General features: G+C 54.6%; 1 protein-coding gene across 1 annotated transcript; it reads left to right on the top strand.

Moving 5' to 3' along the window:
- Positions 1–910: 910 nt before the first annotated feature.
- On the top strand, positions 911–18,253 carry TYRO3 (TYRO3 protein tyrosine kinase). The gene is made up of 19 exons (XM_061157517.1): positions 911–1,049; positions 2,801–2,984; positions 3,214–3,314; positions 3,900–4,070; positions 5,495–5,581; positions 6,329–6,444; positions 8,757–8,934; positions 9,620–9,765; positions 10,299–10,443; positions 10,828–10,957; positions 11,040–11,140; positions 11,428–11,523; positions 11,845–11,925; positions 12,337–12,429; positions 12,846–12,967; positions 13,374–13,483; positions 13,658–13,817; positions 14,015–14,151; positions 16,505–18,253. The coding sequence occupies exons 1-19, from the start codon at positions 926–928 to the stop codon at positions 16,893–16,895; spliced, it is 2,673 nt and encodes an 890-aa protein (XP_061013500.1). The 5' UTR covers positions 911–925; the 3' UTR covers positions 16,896–18,253.
- The last annotated feature ends 716 nt before the right edge of the window (positions 18,254–18,969 follow it).

The raw sequence follows: 18,969 nt of genomic DNA, 5'->3' as shown, positions 1-18,969 counted from the left end.
CCAGAGATGTGGGCCATTGGGCTTTAACCTATGAGTGTAACAGTGGCGACAGCGGATAAAACCAGAGAATTACCAAGATCTCAGAACTCAAGACCCAAGGCCCAAGGTCTTGGAGATAAAGGGGTGGAAAGTGGAATATGAATATAGGGAATCTGGGTGAAAAACTCATGAATGAGGCACGAAGGTGTGCTAGTAGGTCCTGTGGGGGGAGCACTGAGTCACCACAATTTCAGGGCCTGATGGTTGGAAGTATCCAGGGGAAATTTTCTGTGATGAGAGGAGGGTGCTGGGTTCTGTGGTCAGGGTCTGGACAAAAGTTGGGGTGTGGTAGAGGTTTCTAGGAAGGTTTTGAGGGAAGGATCTAGAGTGCTGGGTTGGAAAAGCTGCTGGGGTGTATTTAAGGAAAGGAGGGGCGTGGTTGTGGTGCCCATCTAGGGGACCCAGCCAGGTCCTTGGGTTCTCCACTGGGGTATTCTCTGGGACCGCGGGTGCCGGCCGGGGCTACGGAGGTCTGTGGGTGGAGGTCGGCCGGAGGCCCGGCTGGCTGGCAGCTACTAGGTTGGTGCCCGGAGCTAGCCGCCCGGGGTTCCGCGGGGGGGCGGTACGAGCTCGGGCTGCCGGCGGGCGGGCCGGGGAGGAGCCGGCGGCTCCAAGAAGAACATGAATCAGCGGCGGCGGCGACGGCGGCGACGGCTGTGGAAGGAGCGCGGTGGCCCAGGAGCGGCCCCGGGGACCCCGCGTGGCTGACAGCCGCCGCGGCGACTCGCAGCGGGCGCGGGTCTCGGAGCCCCAGCCCCAGCACCGCCCCCCGGGCCGGCCCCCGTCCCTCCCTCGGCCCTCCTCCTCCTCCTCCTCCCTCCTCCTTCTCCTCCCTCCTCCCTGGTCGCTCGCGGGCCGGGCCCGGCATGGTGCGGCGTCGCCGCCGATGGCGCTGAGGCGGAGCATGGGGCGGTCGGGGCTCCCGCCGCTGCCGCGGCCGCCGCCGCCGCCGCCGCTGCTCCTGCTGGCGGGTCTGGCAGTTCTGCTGCTCCCCGAGCCCGCGGCCGCAGGTAGGGGCTGCCCGGGGGGCGGCGGAGAGCGGGGGGCTGCGGAGGGGCGCGGCGGGGATCGGAGCCCGGGGACTGCAGCGGGGCGAGCCCGGGGCCTGGGCGGGCCGAAGATTCGAGCCGAGGGCTCCAAGCTGGAAGGCCGAGGCTCGGGGGCTGGGGAAGGGGGCTCAGCGGTGGGCTCGCCCCGGGATCTTGGGTTGGCCCCCCGCCCCAACTTTCTCGCGTCCGGGCTCTTCTGGCGGGGTTCTAAGGAAAGGAGTGGGGCTGCGAGCTGAGCGGTCAGCGGGGGATGTCAGGGACTGGCTTTTCCCGCCTCGATGTTCCGAGTTGTTTGTTCTCCCCTCCCAGTCCTGGGGACCCCAGCCTGCTCGCCCCACACGCGAAGGTCCACTCTGAAGCCCCTGGGGCTGGGACTGAGCACCCACAGGACCCCTACATCATGTAGGTACAGGGGCTTTCACAGTGTCCAGTCGCAGAAAACACCTGGGCATACTCTAGCCCCTGTGCCTGCTCTGAGCTTCCTGAAACCCAGGCGTGTTGGAGATGATGGACTGGGGCAGAGTTGCTGGTGTTTGCTCAGCCTTGTGTTCCCACACAGCCACTGAGGCATTTGCCAGTGGCTAGAGTGCTTCTTGCAGCACCCGGGATCCCTAAGTTCACACTACACACCCCTGGGACTGCCTGTCCTGTACGGGGTGTAAAGCTACCCCTCTTTGCCCTGTGACTGGTCCTGAGAAGATGAAGGAGTAGGAAGTGACACAGGGCAGAGCAACAGCCCACGGAGCAGATACCTTCTTTTCAGACAGCTCTCCCTGCCATAGCAGCATCTCAGAGGAGGAAAAGGAAGGGAAATAGTGACAAGTATTTATGGGCGGAAGAGTGTATCTTAGGATCAGAGAGCTCAGAAATTTGCCTAGCATCACACAGCAAAGGGCAGGAAGAAGCTGGACTGGGTTTCAGTGTAATAGATAGTTCACCTGCCCCTCTCTGCCTCACTGCTTAAAAACACATAGTTGGAGTGTGTGTGTGTGTGTTCAGAGGTAGTGTTCTAGAGGGTGGCCCCCTGTTGGTGCGACAGTAGCTCAGGGGTCTTGGGCTCAGGGCCCCTCCCTTCCCTTCTACCTCCTACCTTCCTAGCACCCGCCCCTGCACACATTCAGGTATTAATAGAGCGGCCGGCTGCCAGGAAGGCTGCCATGTGTTTGATCTGACGTGGTTTTGCAGCCATATGTTCTCCACTTCGGGGGAGCACCCCCTCCTTCCCTTCCTCCTTACATTTGCCAGAGGCGGGGGTGCAGGAGGATGCCAACAGCAGTGCAGGGTCTGGGCTGTCACCTTGGGTGGAGAGCTGGCTGCCTGTTGCTCTGACTGGGTACAGCAGTGATTCCCAGGGCAAAACCTGCCCCAGGTTATGAGGGCACCCTGCTGTTGCAGCCTGGCTTGCTTTCCTTTTGGTGGCTGGGCCTGACTTAACATTGCCCAGCAGGGAGGTATGGGGAACAGGTCACTTCCTTACAGCTGGGAGGAACTTGGCACTGGTAGAAATGGTGCCTGGAGAGCTTGTCATGTTCCCTCCCGCAGCGCTGGTTAGGCCACCTTCCCTCCCACACTGTCCTGCCTCTGCTTCCTTGGCCACTGGCTAGGAATGAGCCTTCTGACACAAAAACTAAGTGCTAGGAGAGGATGGGGGATATTTCCAGATGCAGGGTGCCTGTCAAGCAGAATGACACATTCTCTTTCCCACCTCTCAGGCCTGAAGCTCATGGGGGCCCCAGTGAAGCTGACGGTGTCTCAGGGACAGCCGGTGAAGCTCAACTGCAGTGTGGAGGGGATGGAAGAGCCTGAGATCCAGTGGGTGAAGGACGGGGCTGTGGTCCACAGCATGGATCAGGTGTACATCCCCGTCAGTGAGCAGCACTGGATTGGCTTCCTCAGGTGCAGGACTGGGGGAGGGTGTGGGATGCCAGTCTGGGGGCATGTTGTGTTCTTTCCATGGGATTTGGGAGCTGGGGGCATTGCTGATGCTCAGAGGTCTGTGGTTTGTTTTTTTTAAATTTGGCCACCTGTGGATACTTCCAGAAATGGGGGCAGGCTGAACCCATTGAGTCTGCCCAGCAGAGCTGCCCCCCTTGACTGTGGGAGGCCTGGTATCCTGTTTCCACAGCCTGAAGTCAGTGGAGCGCTCTGATGCGGGCCGGTACTGGTGCCAGGTGGAGGATGGCGGCGAAACCGAGACCTCCCAGCCAGTGTGGCTCACGGTAGAAGGTGAGGAGGCAGAGCCACGTGGGCGTGTTGACCTGGAGCAGGCTCGGTCTGCTAGGGACCACACCTTTGCGCAAGGAAGCTCAGTAGAATCTGGGCGGCCCCACTGCCTTCTGGGACCGGATTGCACCAGACTCCAGGCCCAGCCCCTACATGCAAGACCTACCCACTGGAGTCTGGGGATTTGAGAGCCAAGGGGACGACTAGGACCCATCATCTATGGGGTGCAGTCGAGTTCTAGTTGTCTGACAAACAAGCCTTGAGCACCCATCTGGGGCTAGACCCTTTTCTGCCAAGTGGCCAGGCCAGGACGGGGAGGACTGGGAGAGGGGAGGAAGGCTCCACAGCTGTAGGAGCTCAGAGCTGTTGAGCCCAGGAAAACAAAGTGACTAAGAAAGTAACAAAGGCCCCTGAATGGGATCTGGGGCTTGCCAGCAGAACTCTGCTAAGGCTCCCGCCCACTCCCCCTCCTTGCTGCCCCTCCCCCAGCTCCCTACCGTCTGCCTCTTCCCTGGCTTTGAAAAGGGCTGCTAGAGAAGGGAGAATCTGTCTCTCAAGGCTCACTCCTCGCCTGCCTTTTACCCCTAGGTGTGCCATTTTTCACTGTGGAGCCAAAAGACCTTGCAGTACCGCCCAATGCCCCTTTCCAACTGTTTTGTGAGGCCGTGGGGCCCCCGGAACCTGTTACCATTATCTGGTGGAGAGGAGGCACGCAGGTTGGGGGACCTGCTCCCTCTCCTTCTGTTTTAAATGTCACAGGTGAGCAGCCTCCGGAGGGGCTTTGAGCAGGGGTGGTGAGGCTGGCAGAGTTCAAACCTGCTTCAGTCACTGAGCCTGCTGTTGTGAGTGTCCAGAGTGCCTGAGAACGTGACCTGCACCATTACTAAGCTCATTAGTCAGGTGTGCTAGACTGGCCGGGTGGGCTGATTTGTGGTGAGCCTGCTGTGTGTGCTTAAGGAGACACTGGAGCGTCTTGCCTTCGTTCACAGCAGGCTAGTTCAGAGCAGTCTAGGCCGCGCACAGCTGGCCCTGAGAGGTGAATGTGTAGGACCAAGGGCACCCATCCCCCCCCACCCCTCCCAAGGGAAGGAGCCAGGAACCAGCCCACGCAGAGCTAGGAGGGGTGTCTGGCAGACTTGTCTAGAAGACAAGAGTCTCAGGCTGCAGAGTTGGGGATAGTGGGGGGGAGGGGGTAGGAAAAGGGGGAAGGTGAAGCCAGTGCACAGATAGATACACGAGCCTACTCTTCTAATGGCCCTTTCCAGAAAATCTCCAGACCTTTCCCATGCCTCTATACAGTTAAACCAAAGCCACCATGCCTGCACACCCACATGGACCCCAAGATCCCCAGGCACACACCTCACACCCTGTGAGGCTCGCTTATGTGTGAAACAAAGTTATTTTTTCTGGTGGAGACTTGAACTGGCCGAAAAAGATGGGCATCTGAGCTTGGTCTTATGTACTGGATGTTGGGAGGGATGGACACTGATCTGCCAAGTCCCTTAGGAATTTGAAAAGAGATGATCTGCAGGATCCGTTGGAAGTAAGGGCAGGTCCCGTTCGGGAGGCACTGTGTTGGAGCAGATGAGAAGGAAGGTCGGGTTCAGTGCTCTCCAGAAGTGCGTGGTTGGGATCCCCAGGCAGCCAGCTAGATAATAAGCACTCACTGAACTCCTACTCCACACAGCACACTGTGCTAGGCACCACGGGGGATCTAGGGAATACAAAAGGAAGGGAAGCCATCGGCCCAGCCCCCTAGACGAGACTGGTGCCATCAGGAGCAGAGAACTACTGAAAGGCAGAGAATTTGCAAATAGAACAATGTTTGGCACAGAGCAAATACAGAAGGGCTCTCTGGAATGTGCAAAGGAGTGACCAGAAAAGGGAGGCAACTTTGTGCTGTCTGCCAGAGATGGGATTGAGGTGGGGGTGGGGGGTGTCACATGTCACATTTCTCAAGTGTTTTACTGTGCACTTTACATATGTTACATCAGTTGGTTCTCACAACTCTGCCTTTCAGGAGATGAGAAAACAGAGCCCCGGCCTTGGGATTTATATCATGGTCCCTATGGTCTAACCCTTTCTTTTGGCTGGACCCAGAGCCTGGCTATCCCCCTTCCCCAATCCCAGACTGAGTGGGAGTTGATGCTCAGGGCATGCTAATTAAGGTTTTCTGGCCCCAGGGGTGACCCAGAGCACTGTGTTCTCCTGTGAAGCTCACAACCCAAAAGGCCTGGCCTCTTCTCGCACGGCCACTGTTCATCTTCAAGGTAGGAGGACCCCAGGAAGTGAGGAGCCGTGAGGCAGAGGCCCTCTCTGCAGGCTGTGGGTGAAGTTAGAATTGTTTGGTGTTGCAACTCGCCTCGGTCTGGGGGATGAGGGGTTAATTGGCATAGCTCCATTCCTAGTGGGAGCACCTGAGACCCTGCACGGCTGCTGCGATGAGAATAGAAACCTGACGTCACAGCAGATTTCCCATCTCGGAGCAGAGTCCTTGGGAGGGAAGAAGAGAGGGAGCTAGCAGGAGACGGTCAAGGCTCATGCCCAGTCTTGCTTCTCCAGCCCCTGTGGAGGGAATGGGGGTGGGAGAAACAGCCTAGCAGGATGGTAGAGACCCAGAGGGCTGCTGCACAGTGGGAGGGGTACAGAGGGAGAGAGAGAGAGCTGATGTATGCTCGGGAATGGGTTGTGGCTGCAGGGCCACTTGCCTCTCACTGGTATCTCCCAAGGCTGAGATACTGTGTCCCCCACCCATCCACTGTCTTACCTTATTCCTTGATTAGACAAGGCTTTTGATTCAGGGAGAGGCGACCTATCGCCACAGCCTAGGCCCTCTCCCAGGTATGAGCAGCTGTCTGCTGCTGGTTGCTTGGCTTCTGTATTACTGTGGTCCTGGGAGTGCTGAGTGGCCCTCATTTTGGTGGGGGAAACCCTAGGGAGGGACTCAAGGCTCCACTCCCATACTCTCTCCCTTTCTCTGTCCTTCCTGGGCACTGACTCTACGTCCCCATCTGCAGCACTGCCCGCAGCCCCCTTCAACATCACAGTGACGAAGCTCTCCAGCAGCAACGTTAGCGTGGCCTGGGTGCCGGGGGCCGACGGCCGAGCCCTGATCCAATCCTGTACAGTCCAGGTAGGCTGAGAGGGTGGGACAGGCTCTCCTGGCCATCCTCCTTCTGGCTGTCTTGGTGGCACTTGGTTGACAGTGGTATCACATTTACTTAGTCTTGCCCTCGGGGCTTGGACTCCAGCTCTATTCAGGTGTTATTCCCTTACCAGGAACAGCCCTGGCCGTTGCCCCTTATTATTGGGTGCTCTGGTAAACAAGTGATGGCAGATCAGTTCAACCTGTGCTTTCTTCAGGCTAGAAAACAGATCGGTGGATCAGACTGGGGATACCCTGTAAGAGTTTTACTTATGTGGGCAAAACTCCAAAGCTTTGATTTATCTGATGCCTATACTCTCGTGCTCCACACCCTGACTCAGGCCTCAGAGAACAGGGGACCAGAAGAGGTCCTGGGCATTAGAGAGTGGGAGGGCTAAGTAAAGTGATCTAAAAATGAGGCAATGCCAGCTTGTTCGTTTTTGTCTGCTCACTTCGAAGCTATTAAAGGGGAACCTTTGAAACAGTTCTAGGCAGTTCTCCTGGCCAGCAAAGGGCCCTGCTCTGGGTTCCCCCCTTTAGAGGACCCCACTCTGTCCCTCCTTTGGTTGCACCTCTTGCCCCTGGGCAGGGAATACATAGGGCCAAGGGAATATACCCGTCCAGCTCACCAGGACACCCCCTGTTCTTAAATCTGTCTACTTCTGGGGCTGATATCCGGCTCTTCCCTGTTCCATCCTCCCAAGGATGGGTCACACTGAGGTACATGCACCCTTAAGCCCCAAGGACAGCCATCTGAGGGGGAATGGGTATGGAGGCCACTGTCCACACCCATCCACATGATGTCCCTCATGGTGCAGACCCTTGCCTGGAGGCTGGCTCTTGTGCTGTCTCATTCAGGCTTGGAACTCCAAGGATTCAGAGAATTGTAGATAAATGCAAACCTGATCTTCCAGGTTGTTTTGTAGCTTTGTTTGTCAGTATATTAATATAGAAATTATTTTACTTAATATCCTGTTAGCTGATTTTTAACATTTAAAATCATATAAAATCATAATGTTTAGTCATATGGTACACTGGATCTCCCTATTTGTACTCTTGCCCTGGGTCCCCAAAGTGTAAGGTGCAGGCCAGGTTCATGGGGACCCCAAGCTCCTAGGCACTTTGCCCTTGAGAAGCTCTGAGACTCTGGGCTGGCATTTAAACAGTTACTGGGTTGGCCCAAAAGTTTGGGTTCTTCTGTAACAACTTATGGAAATGTAAACAAACTTTTTTGCCAAATGAATACAAAGAGTGGTATCCACTCTAACAATTATGCATCAAGCACAGTTCAGTTCAGTTCAGGTGCTCAGTCGTGTCTGACTCTTTGCGACCCTATGAATCGCAGCACGCCAGGCCTCCCTGTCCATCACCAACTCCTGGAGTTTACTCAAACTCATGTCCACAAAGGGGCATCAATTTTACTGAGTATTTGAGAAAGTGTTTCACAGAGAAAGTGATATTTGCACTGAATCTTGAAGGATGAGTTGGACTTCATTAGGAAGAACAGGTCATTTCCAGCAAAGGGAACAGAATTTGCAAAGATGTAGAGGTGTGGAACGTGTAGTGGGAGAGTGTGGGAAGGGATGGGTTGCAAATGTCTGCTGATAGTTTTTTTTTTAATTGAAGTATAGTTGATCTACAGTGTTGTGTTAATTTCTGCAGTATAGCAAAGTGATTCAGTTATAGATATATATGTTCTTCATTTTCCATTATGATTTATCTCAGGACATTGAATATAGTTCCTTGTGCTATACAGTAGGTCCTTGTTGTTTACCCATCCTATGTATACTAATTTGCATCTGCTAATCCCCAACTCCCAATCCTTCCCTCTCCCCAACCCCCCGCCTTGGCAGCCACACGTTGGTTCTTTATGTCTGTGAGTCTGCTTCTGCCTCATGTATGTATTCATTTTTGTTGTATTTCAGATTCCACGTGTAAGTGATATCATGTGGTGTTTGTCTTTCTCTTTCTGACTTGTTTTGTTTAGTATGATAATCTCTAGGTCCATCCATGTTGTGGCAGATGGCATTGTTTCATTTTTTATGGCTGAGTAATATTCCACTGGGTATACATGTACCCACATATATGTGTGCATACATACATATACCACATCTTCTTTATCCATCCATCTCTTGGTGGACATTAGGTTGCTTCCATGTCTTGGTTACTCCACTGATAGACTTGAAGAGGCATAGATTAAAACCCCCAGTCATATCCATACCTATCCTACCTTTCATCTCATCTCGCATGCCTAAGAAGCCTCCCTCCCTCACATCACTGATTTTTCTGCTATTCTGTAGGTGACTCAGGCCCCAGGAGACTGGGAGGTTCTGGCTGTCATGGTCCCTGTGCCACCTTTTACCTGCCTGCTTCGGGACCTGACACCCGCCACCAACTACAGCCTCAGAGTTCGCTGTGCCAATGCCTTGGGGCCGTCTCCATATGCTGACTGGGTGCCCTTTCGCACGAAGGGTCTAGGTAAAGGACTTAGAGAGCAGAGTGCCTGGGCAGGGATGAGCGGGGGCGGGCAGTATCAGCTCCAGTTCTGAATGGAGTTGATTGAAAGAGGGTTACCTGAGGGGGGATCATACATCAGTCAGCCAACACTTCACTAAGTGCTTGCTACTTACCTGTGAACTGGATAAATCCAGCCCCCACCCAGCAGCTCTAGTTCTAGTGAGTGGGGCAGACAAGCAGAAAAGATTGGATAGTACGGTGGTAAAGAGTGCCCTAGGGGGCTCCAGGAATACCTGGATACAGAGATCTGAGGTCTGAATGATAAGGAAGGACCCATATTTGGGGGGAAATCCCTGCAGAAAGAGGGCGCAGTGGCCCTATAGCACAAACGTGTGTGGAGTTCCTAGCAATTGCAAGGAGGCTGCAGGGCTGTGAGGAGAGGAGAGTGAAGGATGCCACGGAGGAGCAACCAAGGTGATGAAGAGCAATACCCTGCCTCACTGGGATGGTCCAGGCCTTGCCATTGCTCACCCCTACTCCCCAGGACAGCGGGTAATAGCAGTCAGCAATGGCAGACAAACTGTTCCCCCACCTGTTGCTCTCTGAGCAGTTTAGTTCTATGGAGCCGGTTCCAAAGGCCCACATGGGCTAGTGACGGTGTGCAGGCAGGGCAGGGCTCTTAGCAAGCTTCTCTCTTTGGGAACAGCCCCAGCCAGCGCTCCCCAGAACCTCCGTGCCATCCGCACAGACTCTGGCCTCATCCTGGAGTGGGAAGAAGTGATCCCCGAGAGCCCTTCAGAAGGCCCCCTGGGACCCTATAAAATGTCCTGGGCTCAAGACAATGGTACCCAGGTAAGGGAAACTTCCACCCTCCAAGTGCACTAGAGTCAGCCGTCAGGGCTCTGAGGCCCTTCAAGATTCAGGTTAGCGGTCCTTGGTGAGCCCGGGGGCTGTGGTGGGCCTTCCACCACCCCTGGGAGTCTACACTGTCCTGCCCTCCTCTGCAGGCTGCCTTCTTCATTGGAGTCCATCTCTTGTTAAGACTGCTTCCAGTGTCCACTTTGAAAGTCAGGCAGGAAGTACATTCCTGCACAAACGGGGGAGGACACAGATAAGGCCTTCTTATCCTCTTCCACCCCTCAGTTCCCTCCCATCCCCCACCCCTGCTTTCTCAGACTGAGCCTTGTTTGTGTTCAGGAGAGGCCTCTGCAGCCTGCAGCAGGAATGTGATGACTCCCAGCAGGTTGTGTCCCTGCATCCCCTGAACCCACAGTGTTCCTCGCCGCCCATGTTCCTAGTGAGATCTTTTTCTGCCTTCAGGCCCCACCCAGCTGGAGTCTTTTTCCTCAGGCTCAGTGTGGGATGGGGGCTTTTCCTGGCTACAGGGTGAGCTGACGGTGGAGGGGACCAGGGCCAACCTGACGGTCTGGGACCCCCAGAAGGACCTGACTGTGCGTGTGTGTGTCACCAATGCAGTTGGCTGTGGGCCCTGGAGTCAGCCACTGGTGGTCTCTTCTCATGACCACGCAGGTAAGGCCTATAAGGGGAAGGGGCCACGGGGTTGAGGCTTTCCAGGGCAACCTGGACTGATGGGAGGCGATTGGCAGCACCTCCCCTCCTAAGAGGCCCGAAGACTCAGAGTCAAGCACTTGAGGCCAGGGTTGTATCTCATCCTCCACCCCCATGCCCTGCAAGCTAGCATAGAAATGCCTGGTCACACTGTAGGTCCCAAGAGCCAGGGCCTGTGGCTGACAGAATAGGAACCCTTGGGTCTTCCTTTGGAGCCTCTTTCCACTCTGCTCCCTTACTGACTGAGAGGAGCCATTGGATCAGGCTTAGTGACCATCATTTAAAAATTCTAAAGGGCCTCTGTGGTGTCAGCCTAGCTCGTGCTACTGCCCCCGTCTCTCACAGGCCAGCAGGGTGCTCCCCACAGCCGCACATCCTGGGTGCCGGTGGTCCTGGGTGTGCTGACAGCCTTGGTGACAGCTGCTGCCCTGGCCCTCATCCTGCTTCGAAAGAGGAGGAAGGAGACACGGTTTGGGTAAGGGCTGGGGACATGGAGAGAGAAGCAGGCACTTACTGAAGACCTTGGAGCGGACTCCAAGTCCTGGGTCTCCTTTTAGGCAAGCCTTTGACAGCGTCATGGCCCGGGGGGAGCCAGCTGTTCACTTCCGGGCAGCACGGTCCTTCAATCGGGAAAGGCCTGAACGCATCGAGGCCACACGTGAGTGAGTGGTGGGGAGTCATATGAGGAAGGAATGAGCTGTCTTGAACCCGCACCTGCCTTTCTCTTACTGATTTGACCAATAGGTCTGAACCTTGCTGAGTCCTAGGCACACCATGGAAAAGACACGTAGACCTATCCTGGCAGAGGTCGCCAGCCCAGCTGTGGGGGAGCTGAATAAAGCTCACCTCTGCTTTGAGGGTGGCGTCTGGGGTGGAGGAGGCAGACTGAGTTTTGGATCAGGACCAGAGAGGTCCCTGCACTTTCTTACGGCCACCTCCCCACAGTGGACAGTTTGGGCATCAGTGATGAGCTGAAGGACAAACTGGAAGATGTGCTCATCCCAGAGCAGCAGTTCACCCTGGGCCGGATGTTGGGCAAAGGTGTGTGGGGCTGAGCAGAGACGGGCGTGAGCTGCCGGGGCTGGTTGCTTCCATGTCACTCTGGGGCTGTGGATGTAGGTCAGCTCCTATGAACAGGATATGCTCATAAACTCCTGGGTGCTGGAAGTTTAGGGGAATGAAGGCTGGGGTCAAGAAAGGCTGAGGTGTCATCACTCCTAGCTTACTTTGCTTTGCTATGAATGAGGGAGCCTTCTTCAGTGGCCCCAGAAAGTGATACTGTGTCCCTATGAAGGATCACTGGGGAGGTGAGTGAGGAGCAAGAGGCCAAGGGGACTCACCATTGTTTGGATCGGTTCCTAGGAGAGTTTGGTTCAGTGCGGGAGGCCCAGTTGAAGCAGGAGGATGGCTCCTTTGTGAAAGTGGCTGTAAAGATGCTGAAAGGTGAGTAGAGAATATTACTATAGTGGAGTGAGGGTGTCACTTGGGAAGGTGAAAGAAGGGGCTGATTCTGAAGCAGGCTCTGCTGGGCCCCTAGACTTTCCAAGATGTGTTATTCAGCCCTAACTGGGATGCTTTCTGTGCCACGTGAATAATTCACAGGCATAAAACCACACTCCTTGGTGCCCCAGCCTCTGTCCTCTGCCTCAGCAGTGACTGTCCTCTGGTTTCACTCAGGGTGACTAAAGCTGTGGTTGGTTGAGTGGTTTGGCTGTCCAAACCAAAGAGAAAGCATGAGCGAGTGGAGATGTTGGACAGACCAGCCTGTGAGGTTTCCTCCTGCTCATGACCAGACTGTTTCCCCACGCCCACGGTGGTCACGTCTCCCTCCTTCCCTCCCTCTTTTCCTCCCAGCTGACATCATTGCCTCGAGCGACATTGAAGAGTTCCTCAGGGAAGCGGCTTGCATGAAGGAGTTTGACCACCCACACGTGGCCAAGCTTGTTGGTGAGTCCCTTCTTGGGGGAGGTAAATGTAAAATGAGGCTAAAACTGTGCTTCCCCAAGGTGCCAGGGGAGCCTGTGGGGAGAAGCTCGGACTTGCCTGGTGAGTAAGCAGACACCAAAACAGCAAGGAGGGGCGTGGCTGAGATCTGATCAGGCCCCAGGTAAGGAGCTCAGTTTGCAGACCCTGTACCTTGACGACTGCTTGGGTAAACAGAGGAGGAGGAGACAGAGAAGATGCTCCAGAGATTCAGGGGCAGCCAGAATGACTCCTAGGGAGTCGCCAGGCCAGTGTGGAACTTCCGCGGAAAGAGGTAGCAGAGCCAGGGCTAGAGGAAGGACCAGCAGGTGGGGATGCGCGCAGATGCTTGGACTGTCCCTTGACCTTTATGTGCCCCTCTGACCCCCCCTTGTCCCCAGGGGTGAGCCTCCGGAGCAGGGCCAAAGGCCGTCTTCCCATCCCCATGGTCATCCTGCCTTTCATGAAGCACGGGGACCTGCACGCCTTCCTGCTCTCCTCCCGGATTGGCGAGAACCCCTTTGTGAGTGCCTGGGGTGGGAGTGGCTGGGAGTTGGAAAGGCCCAGAAACCCTGGGAGAGAGGTGGCTTGGTGGGCAGGGCCGTTTGAGTTGGTTGGGAGAAGGTAGGCTCCAAGTCTGACTTTTATTGCTAACAGGCTTCCTTCTCCCTTGCAAGTCCCCATTGGGAATTGAGGTTTGGCCAGGCCCCTTCCTGGGAGAGGAGCCCCATGGGGCCCCAGACTGGGACAATCTTGACTTTTGGGTGCTCTCCCTCAGGTTTGCCAAAGCTTCCTTGCACTGGGAAGCCCCTCCACCCCCTTCCTTTCAGCGATTCTGAGGACAGTTGTTAGGTTTCCTGGTCAGGGAATCCCGTTCCTCCTGCCCTGGCTAGGTCTGTCCTGAGCTTGCTGTCCTGTCTGCCCACCAGAACCTGCCGCTGCAGACCCTGGTCCGGTTCATGGTGGACATTGCCTGTGGCATGGAGTATCTGAGCTCCCGGAACTTTATCCACCGAGACCTGGCTGCTCGGAACTGCATGTATGTGAATTCGGGAGGGTTCGGGTGGGAGGCAGGAAGCAATGCCAGGAAGAACTAGCCCCCGACTAGGACAGTATCTGCTCTGTGAGGAGATGGCTTGGGGACAAGGACACTCTGGATTTACTAAGGCTGCGGCCTGGTGGAAGGCTGACCCCATCCTCCAACCCCTCCCAGGCTGGCAGAAGACATGACGGTGTGTGTGGCTGACTTTGGACTCTCCCGGAAGATCTATAGTGGGGACTACTACCGTCAGGGCTGTGCCTCCAAACTGCCTGTCAAGTGGCTGGCCCTGGAGAGCCTGGCTGACAACCTGTACACTGTACACAGTGACGTGGTGAGCAGGTGGTGGTGGCCTTGCTGTGGTTAGTGTGTGGGTGGACCTGTAGCCTCTCCGAGGGCCTAGCCCACTCGGCCCTCTGGGCTCTGGCTATCCCATCCCAAGGCCCCTGAGCCCCAAGATGTGCTTGCTTCGAGACTGCCTGGCTTAGGAAGCCTAGTGACACCTCCCGTCCAACCTCGATTCTGTCCCAGTGGGCCTTCGGGGTGACCATGTGGGAGATCATGACTCGTGGGCAGACGCCATATGCCGGCATCGAGAACGCTGAGATTTACAACTACCTCATCGGCGGGAACCGCCTGAAACAGCCTCCGGAGTGTATGGAGGACGTGTGAGTGTCCCCGGAAGGGGATTCTGGGTGGGAACAGGTGTTTGGGGTTTCAGGTGACGGCTACCACCACACCTGCGGTCCTGGTGGGGGCTGCGATCCTCAACTGAACTTTTGTGGAAATATCCTTGTCATTAGAGGCAAGTCTGACTCCTACCCCGAACTTTCTTCTTCATCTACGACTCCTGTTTCCTTTCTCTCCTCCTTTATCATTCCTATAGTTCTTCCTCCAGCCTTTACCTATCGCTCATCTTCTCCAGATTCCAGGGAGAACCAGGAATCCACCCCTCGCCCCCAGGGACAGAAGGTCCAGGGTTGAGCAACAGTGCATGATCCCCTGTTACCGTTCTCCACCCAGACTCCTTCTCCAAAGCTGAGCACTCCCTCCCCCTCCGGGAGTGCTCCACGGGAGCTGGGAAAAACTGCTGCTCCATCGCATTCCTTGCTTGACAGGGAGGGGGCGCTGGGGGTGGGAGGTTGGGTTCCTTTCTTATCTGGGCCTCTGCTCTGGGGGAGTGGAGAGACCTAAGATAACAGACTGCAATCCTGGGGAGAAGGGCACTGTCTTCCCTCCTTTCTGGAAGCCTGGAGCCCTTGGGAATGGGGCGGGATGGTGATACACTTGCTGCTCGGGGGAGAGTCATGAACCCCTTGTAACTAGAACACAGTATCGCTAACATCAACTGGCTACTTCACAGGCATTCTTTCAGGTAATCCTCCTCTAACGCTATGAGGAAAAGACTATTATTATCCCCATTTTTTAGATGAAGAATTAGGATTAAAGAGGTTAGGTAACACGACCCATGTCACACAGCTATTAAGTGAATAAGTTGAGACTTGAACCTAGATCTATGTGATTTTAGAATGTGCCTGTTAAACATGACCCCCACTATGACTTGTCTATTCTAGTATTATTCTCCCACACCATGCAAGCCAGAGTTTCCCTGGGCCCCCAGAGGACCTTTGCATTAGTACTAGGGGATGGGAGGCTACAAACCTATTTCCTGCTCTGGGGTTGGACCTCCAGAGGTGCAAGAATGGAGACAGGCAGAGGAAGCCTCAGCCTGAGTGGTGGGATCCTCTTTCCTCTAGGGTAGGGGCTTTGAAGGACCCTGAGGCAGGACTGTGGGAGAGAGGGAAATCTGAGTGCACAAACCAGGGCTTCCCCCTCAACAGAGCTCAGGGAAGTGAGAAAACTCAGGTCTCCCAGTGGCTGCAGCCTGCCTGGGCCTCTGAAGCCACAGAGGCTCTGCTGGGCAGTGGGGACCAGGCCCTGGCTTAGTGTCATTCAGGACTGAAGTTAGTGTCGTTAGTAGGGGGTGGGCAGGCGCTGGCCTCGCACCAGGCAGCCCGTGGACAGGCGCCAGTTGGCTCCTGGCACGGCCTTGACAGTATATCCCAGCCCAGCCACACAGCCATGGCCTGGACCATTCCCACGACCTATTCAGTGTCTGGCATGATTTTCCCCCCATCATTGGAGGCCACTGTCAGGAGGCCTGGTATGTGGGGAGTGTTTGGCACTTTTATTGTGGGCACAGGCAAGAAAGTCAGGCATTTGCTCTGACTAGATCTGGTCTCAGCCCCTTCCTGTTAGATTTTTTTTTTCCTTCAGCATGAGGCATTCACTGGGAATAGAAATAAGACCTCAGGGGATCTATAAAGCTCCTAAAGTTGTACATAAAAAATGTTGCTGCCAGGGAAGGGGCTGGAAGCTTTTCTGATTCTCAAAGGTGTCCATGAACAATGAGGATTTAAGACCCCCTGAATGGATGAGGATTTAGGACAAAGGGTGAATGCTCAAATCTCACTCTCCTCCAGATAACCCTGACTCCTGGCTGTGTTTCACAGGACAAAAAACACTCCTACTACCCCGTCCCAAAACAGCAGAAGAGGGACTCTAGACCCTACCCACCTGCTTTCATCACTTTCTACTTGTGTGACCTTAGTCAACGTTCTTAACCTCTCTGTGCCTTTTTTTGAGCATTGGTAGAGTAGGAATCACTTATTTCATAATATTGTGAGAATTAGTAATAAATATAAAATACTTAGAATAGTGCCAGATACACAGTAAACCCATAGGGCCAGTAAATAGTGCCAGACACAGAGTGTTCAATTTATATATATTTGACCTTGCCATGTGGCTTGCAGGATCTCAGTTCCTTGACCAGAGATTGAATCTGGGCCACGGCAGCGAAAGCCAGAATCCTAACCACTAGGCCACCAGGGAACTTCCACAATCACATCTTTTTAAATTGTGGTTTCATATAATAAAGGGGCCTCTGCTTTTGAGAGGAGGACCCTTCTTCCCCTTTCTCTGGCTCCTCACTCCCTCCCCTCACCCTTCTGTCTGTCCCAGGTATGAGCTCATGTACCAATGCTGGAGTGCCGACCCCAAGCAGCGCCCAAGCTTCACGTGTCTACGAATGGAGTTGGAGACGGTCCTGGGCCGCCTGTCTGTATTGTCCGCCAGCCAGGACCCCTTGTACATCAACCTTGAGGGGGCCCAGGAGCCTACTGAGGGAGGCGACCTGGAGTTGCCTGGCGGGGACCAGGCCAGCAGCGGGGTGGGAGATGGCAGTGGTCTGGGGGCCGTGGGGGGCACCCCCAGTGACTATCGGTACATCCTCAGCCCTGGGGAGCTGGCTGAGCGGCCTGCGCAGGGCGAGCAGCAGCCAGAGAGCCCCGTCAGTGAGTCTCAGAGGCTGCTGCTACTGCAGCAAGGGCTACTGCCCCACAGCAGCTGTTAGCCCATAGGCCGAGGGCATCCGGGGCCACGTGGCTGGCTCTGCCGGCCGCTGTGCTGGCTGACTAAGCCCCGTCTGACCCCAGCCCAGGCAGCAAGGCGTGGAGGCTCCTGTGGTAGCCCTCCTGAGCTGTGCTGGAAGCCTGGACTGACCACATCACCCAATCCCAGTTCTTCCTGCAAAACTCTGTGGCCAGACTGGCTTCAGTTCAGGCCTCTGCTGGGTGGAGGTGGGCCAGGCCTGGTTGTCTAAACGCAGGCAGCTGGCAGAGGGGGTGGTTATGTTTCCATGGTTACCATGGGTGTGGAGAGAAGTTAGGGCCCCTATCTCCCAGCTGAGCTGCCCTGCTGCTTCAGTGCATGCATTGAGGCATCTCTGGCCTGGGGGCCCATCTGTGCCTGTGCTTGGGGTTTAAATGCCCAGGTTTGCCCCGTCTCACAAAGAGATGCCCTTGTATTATTCCCTTTTAGGTGAGAATTGGTAAGGGATTGGTACAGTCAGATCCCAAGCTTTGTAGCGTGAGGTAGTGGGACACTCAGGTCTGAATCGTCACCTTCTCGGTTACCCATCCTGTCTAGGTCAGGAGTAAAGAGCAGCTGAGCAGATCACGGCCAGGAATGCTGAATGACATTGGCCATCCTTTGCCCAGCTTTTAAAGGCAGTGCACTGAGGAGCTAGGCAAGAGGAAGGGGTGCTGTGCAGCTTGCCCAGGAATGAATGAGGCCAGAGAGGAGTCCAGGAGCCCCTCTTCACGCCCTCCTGTCTGAGCATGCTGCTGCTGCTAAGTCACTTCAGTCGTGTCTGACTCTGTGTGACCCCATAGGTGGCAGCCCACCAGGCTCCCCTGTCCCTGGGATTCTCCAGGCAAGAATACTGGAGTGGGTTGCCATTTCCTTCTCCAATGCATGAAAGTGAAAAGTGAAAGTGAAGTCGCTCAGTTGTGTCCGACTCTTAGCGACCCCATGGACTGCAGCCTACCAGGCTCCTCCGTCCATGTGATTTTCCAGGCAAGAGTACTGGAGCGGGGTGCCATTGCCTTCTCCGCTGAGCATGCTACCAAATCCCAAAATATCCCAAGACTAACAAAGGCAGCTGTGTCTCAGCCCAGTCCTTCCATGCAGCATCCCTTAGTTCCAATTTTGCCTCTAACTGGAGACCCTCTTCTGTTCCATGTCTCCAGAGATGGAGAGAAAATAGGCCTGGTGACTGGTGTGGCTGAAGGGGAGTAACTGGAGCCAGGACCCCAGCCCTGACTAGGGGAGCCTCTGGGAATGAATGGGGCAGGCCCTTGCTGTTAGGGACTTTTCCAAGCCGTTAGACGCTGTTTAAAAACAGAAATAAATTGAAGACTAAAGACTCAAGGCTTTGTCTCTTAAATGTTTACTTTTCTTTCCGGATCACAAAAATGAAGCATCTTTGCAGAGAGAAAAGTGTGGAAAGATATTTGCCAAAATGTTAACAGCTGTTATCTTTACATGATGTCATTAAGGGGACTTTTCTTTTTCCTTTATGTTTCCCAAGTTTTCTGCATTGAGCACAAAATGCTTTTGTAATTACAGATGGTCCCAAAGAATCTTATAGTAAAGATAATACTTAGAGATAATTAGGAAAATGCTGAAAGTCATTTTAAAAATGCCAAATACCTATAATCCTACCACCAATGACCTTTTGAAAATGCAAATGTTTTGAAAAAGTTCTTTATCTTGGAATAGAGACAAAGAGACTACTTTGGCTGCCTCCTAACCCTCTATCAGACTCTGTTGGGTGTGGAGACAGCGCTCACCTTCACGATGTCGCCTGGACCCAGGAAACTGTGAAAAGTGGGCAAAGAGAATGGTGAGCCTCTTGGGAATTAGAAATAAGAGCATGACGTTTGCTTTCAAGTATTTCCACCTGAAAACTTCAGAAGCTTTTAGAGCAAGCTAATGGGAATGAGCCACAGGAGGCGTGAGAAATGGCCACTCTCTGTCGAGGGGTGTGAAAGACTGGGAGGGACACAGGTATTGCACGGCTGGCTGAGGGCCGTGGAATGGGGTGGATACTTTTTGAAAGCAAATATCCTGAAAAACCTGTTACT

Source organism: Dama dama, chromosome 12 (genome assembly GCF_033118175.1).
Source record: "Dama dama isolate Ldn47 chromosome 12, ASM3311817v1, whole genome shotgun sequence".
NCBI classification, from domain to species: domain Eukaryota; kingdom Metazoa; phylum Chordata; class Mammalia; order Artiodactyla; family Cervidae; genus Dama; species Dama dama.
This window is presented reverse-complemented; position numbering and strand designations above follow the sequence as displayed.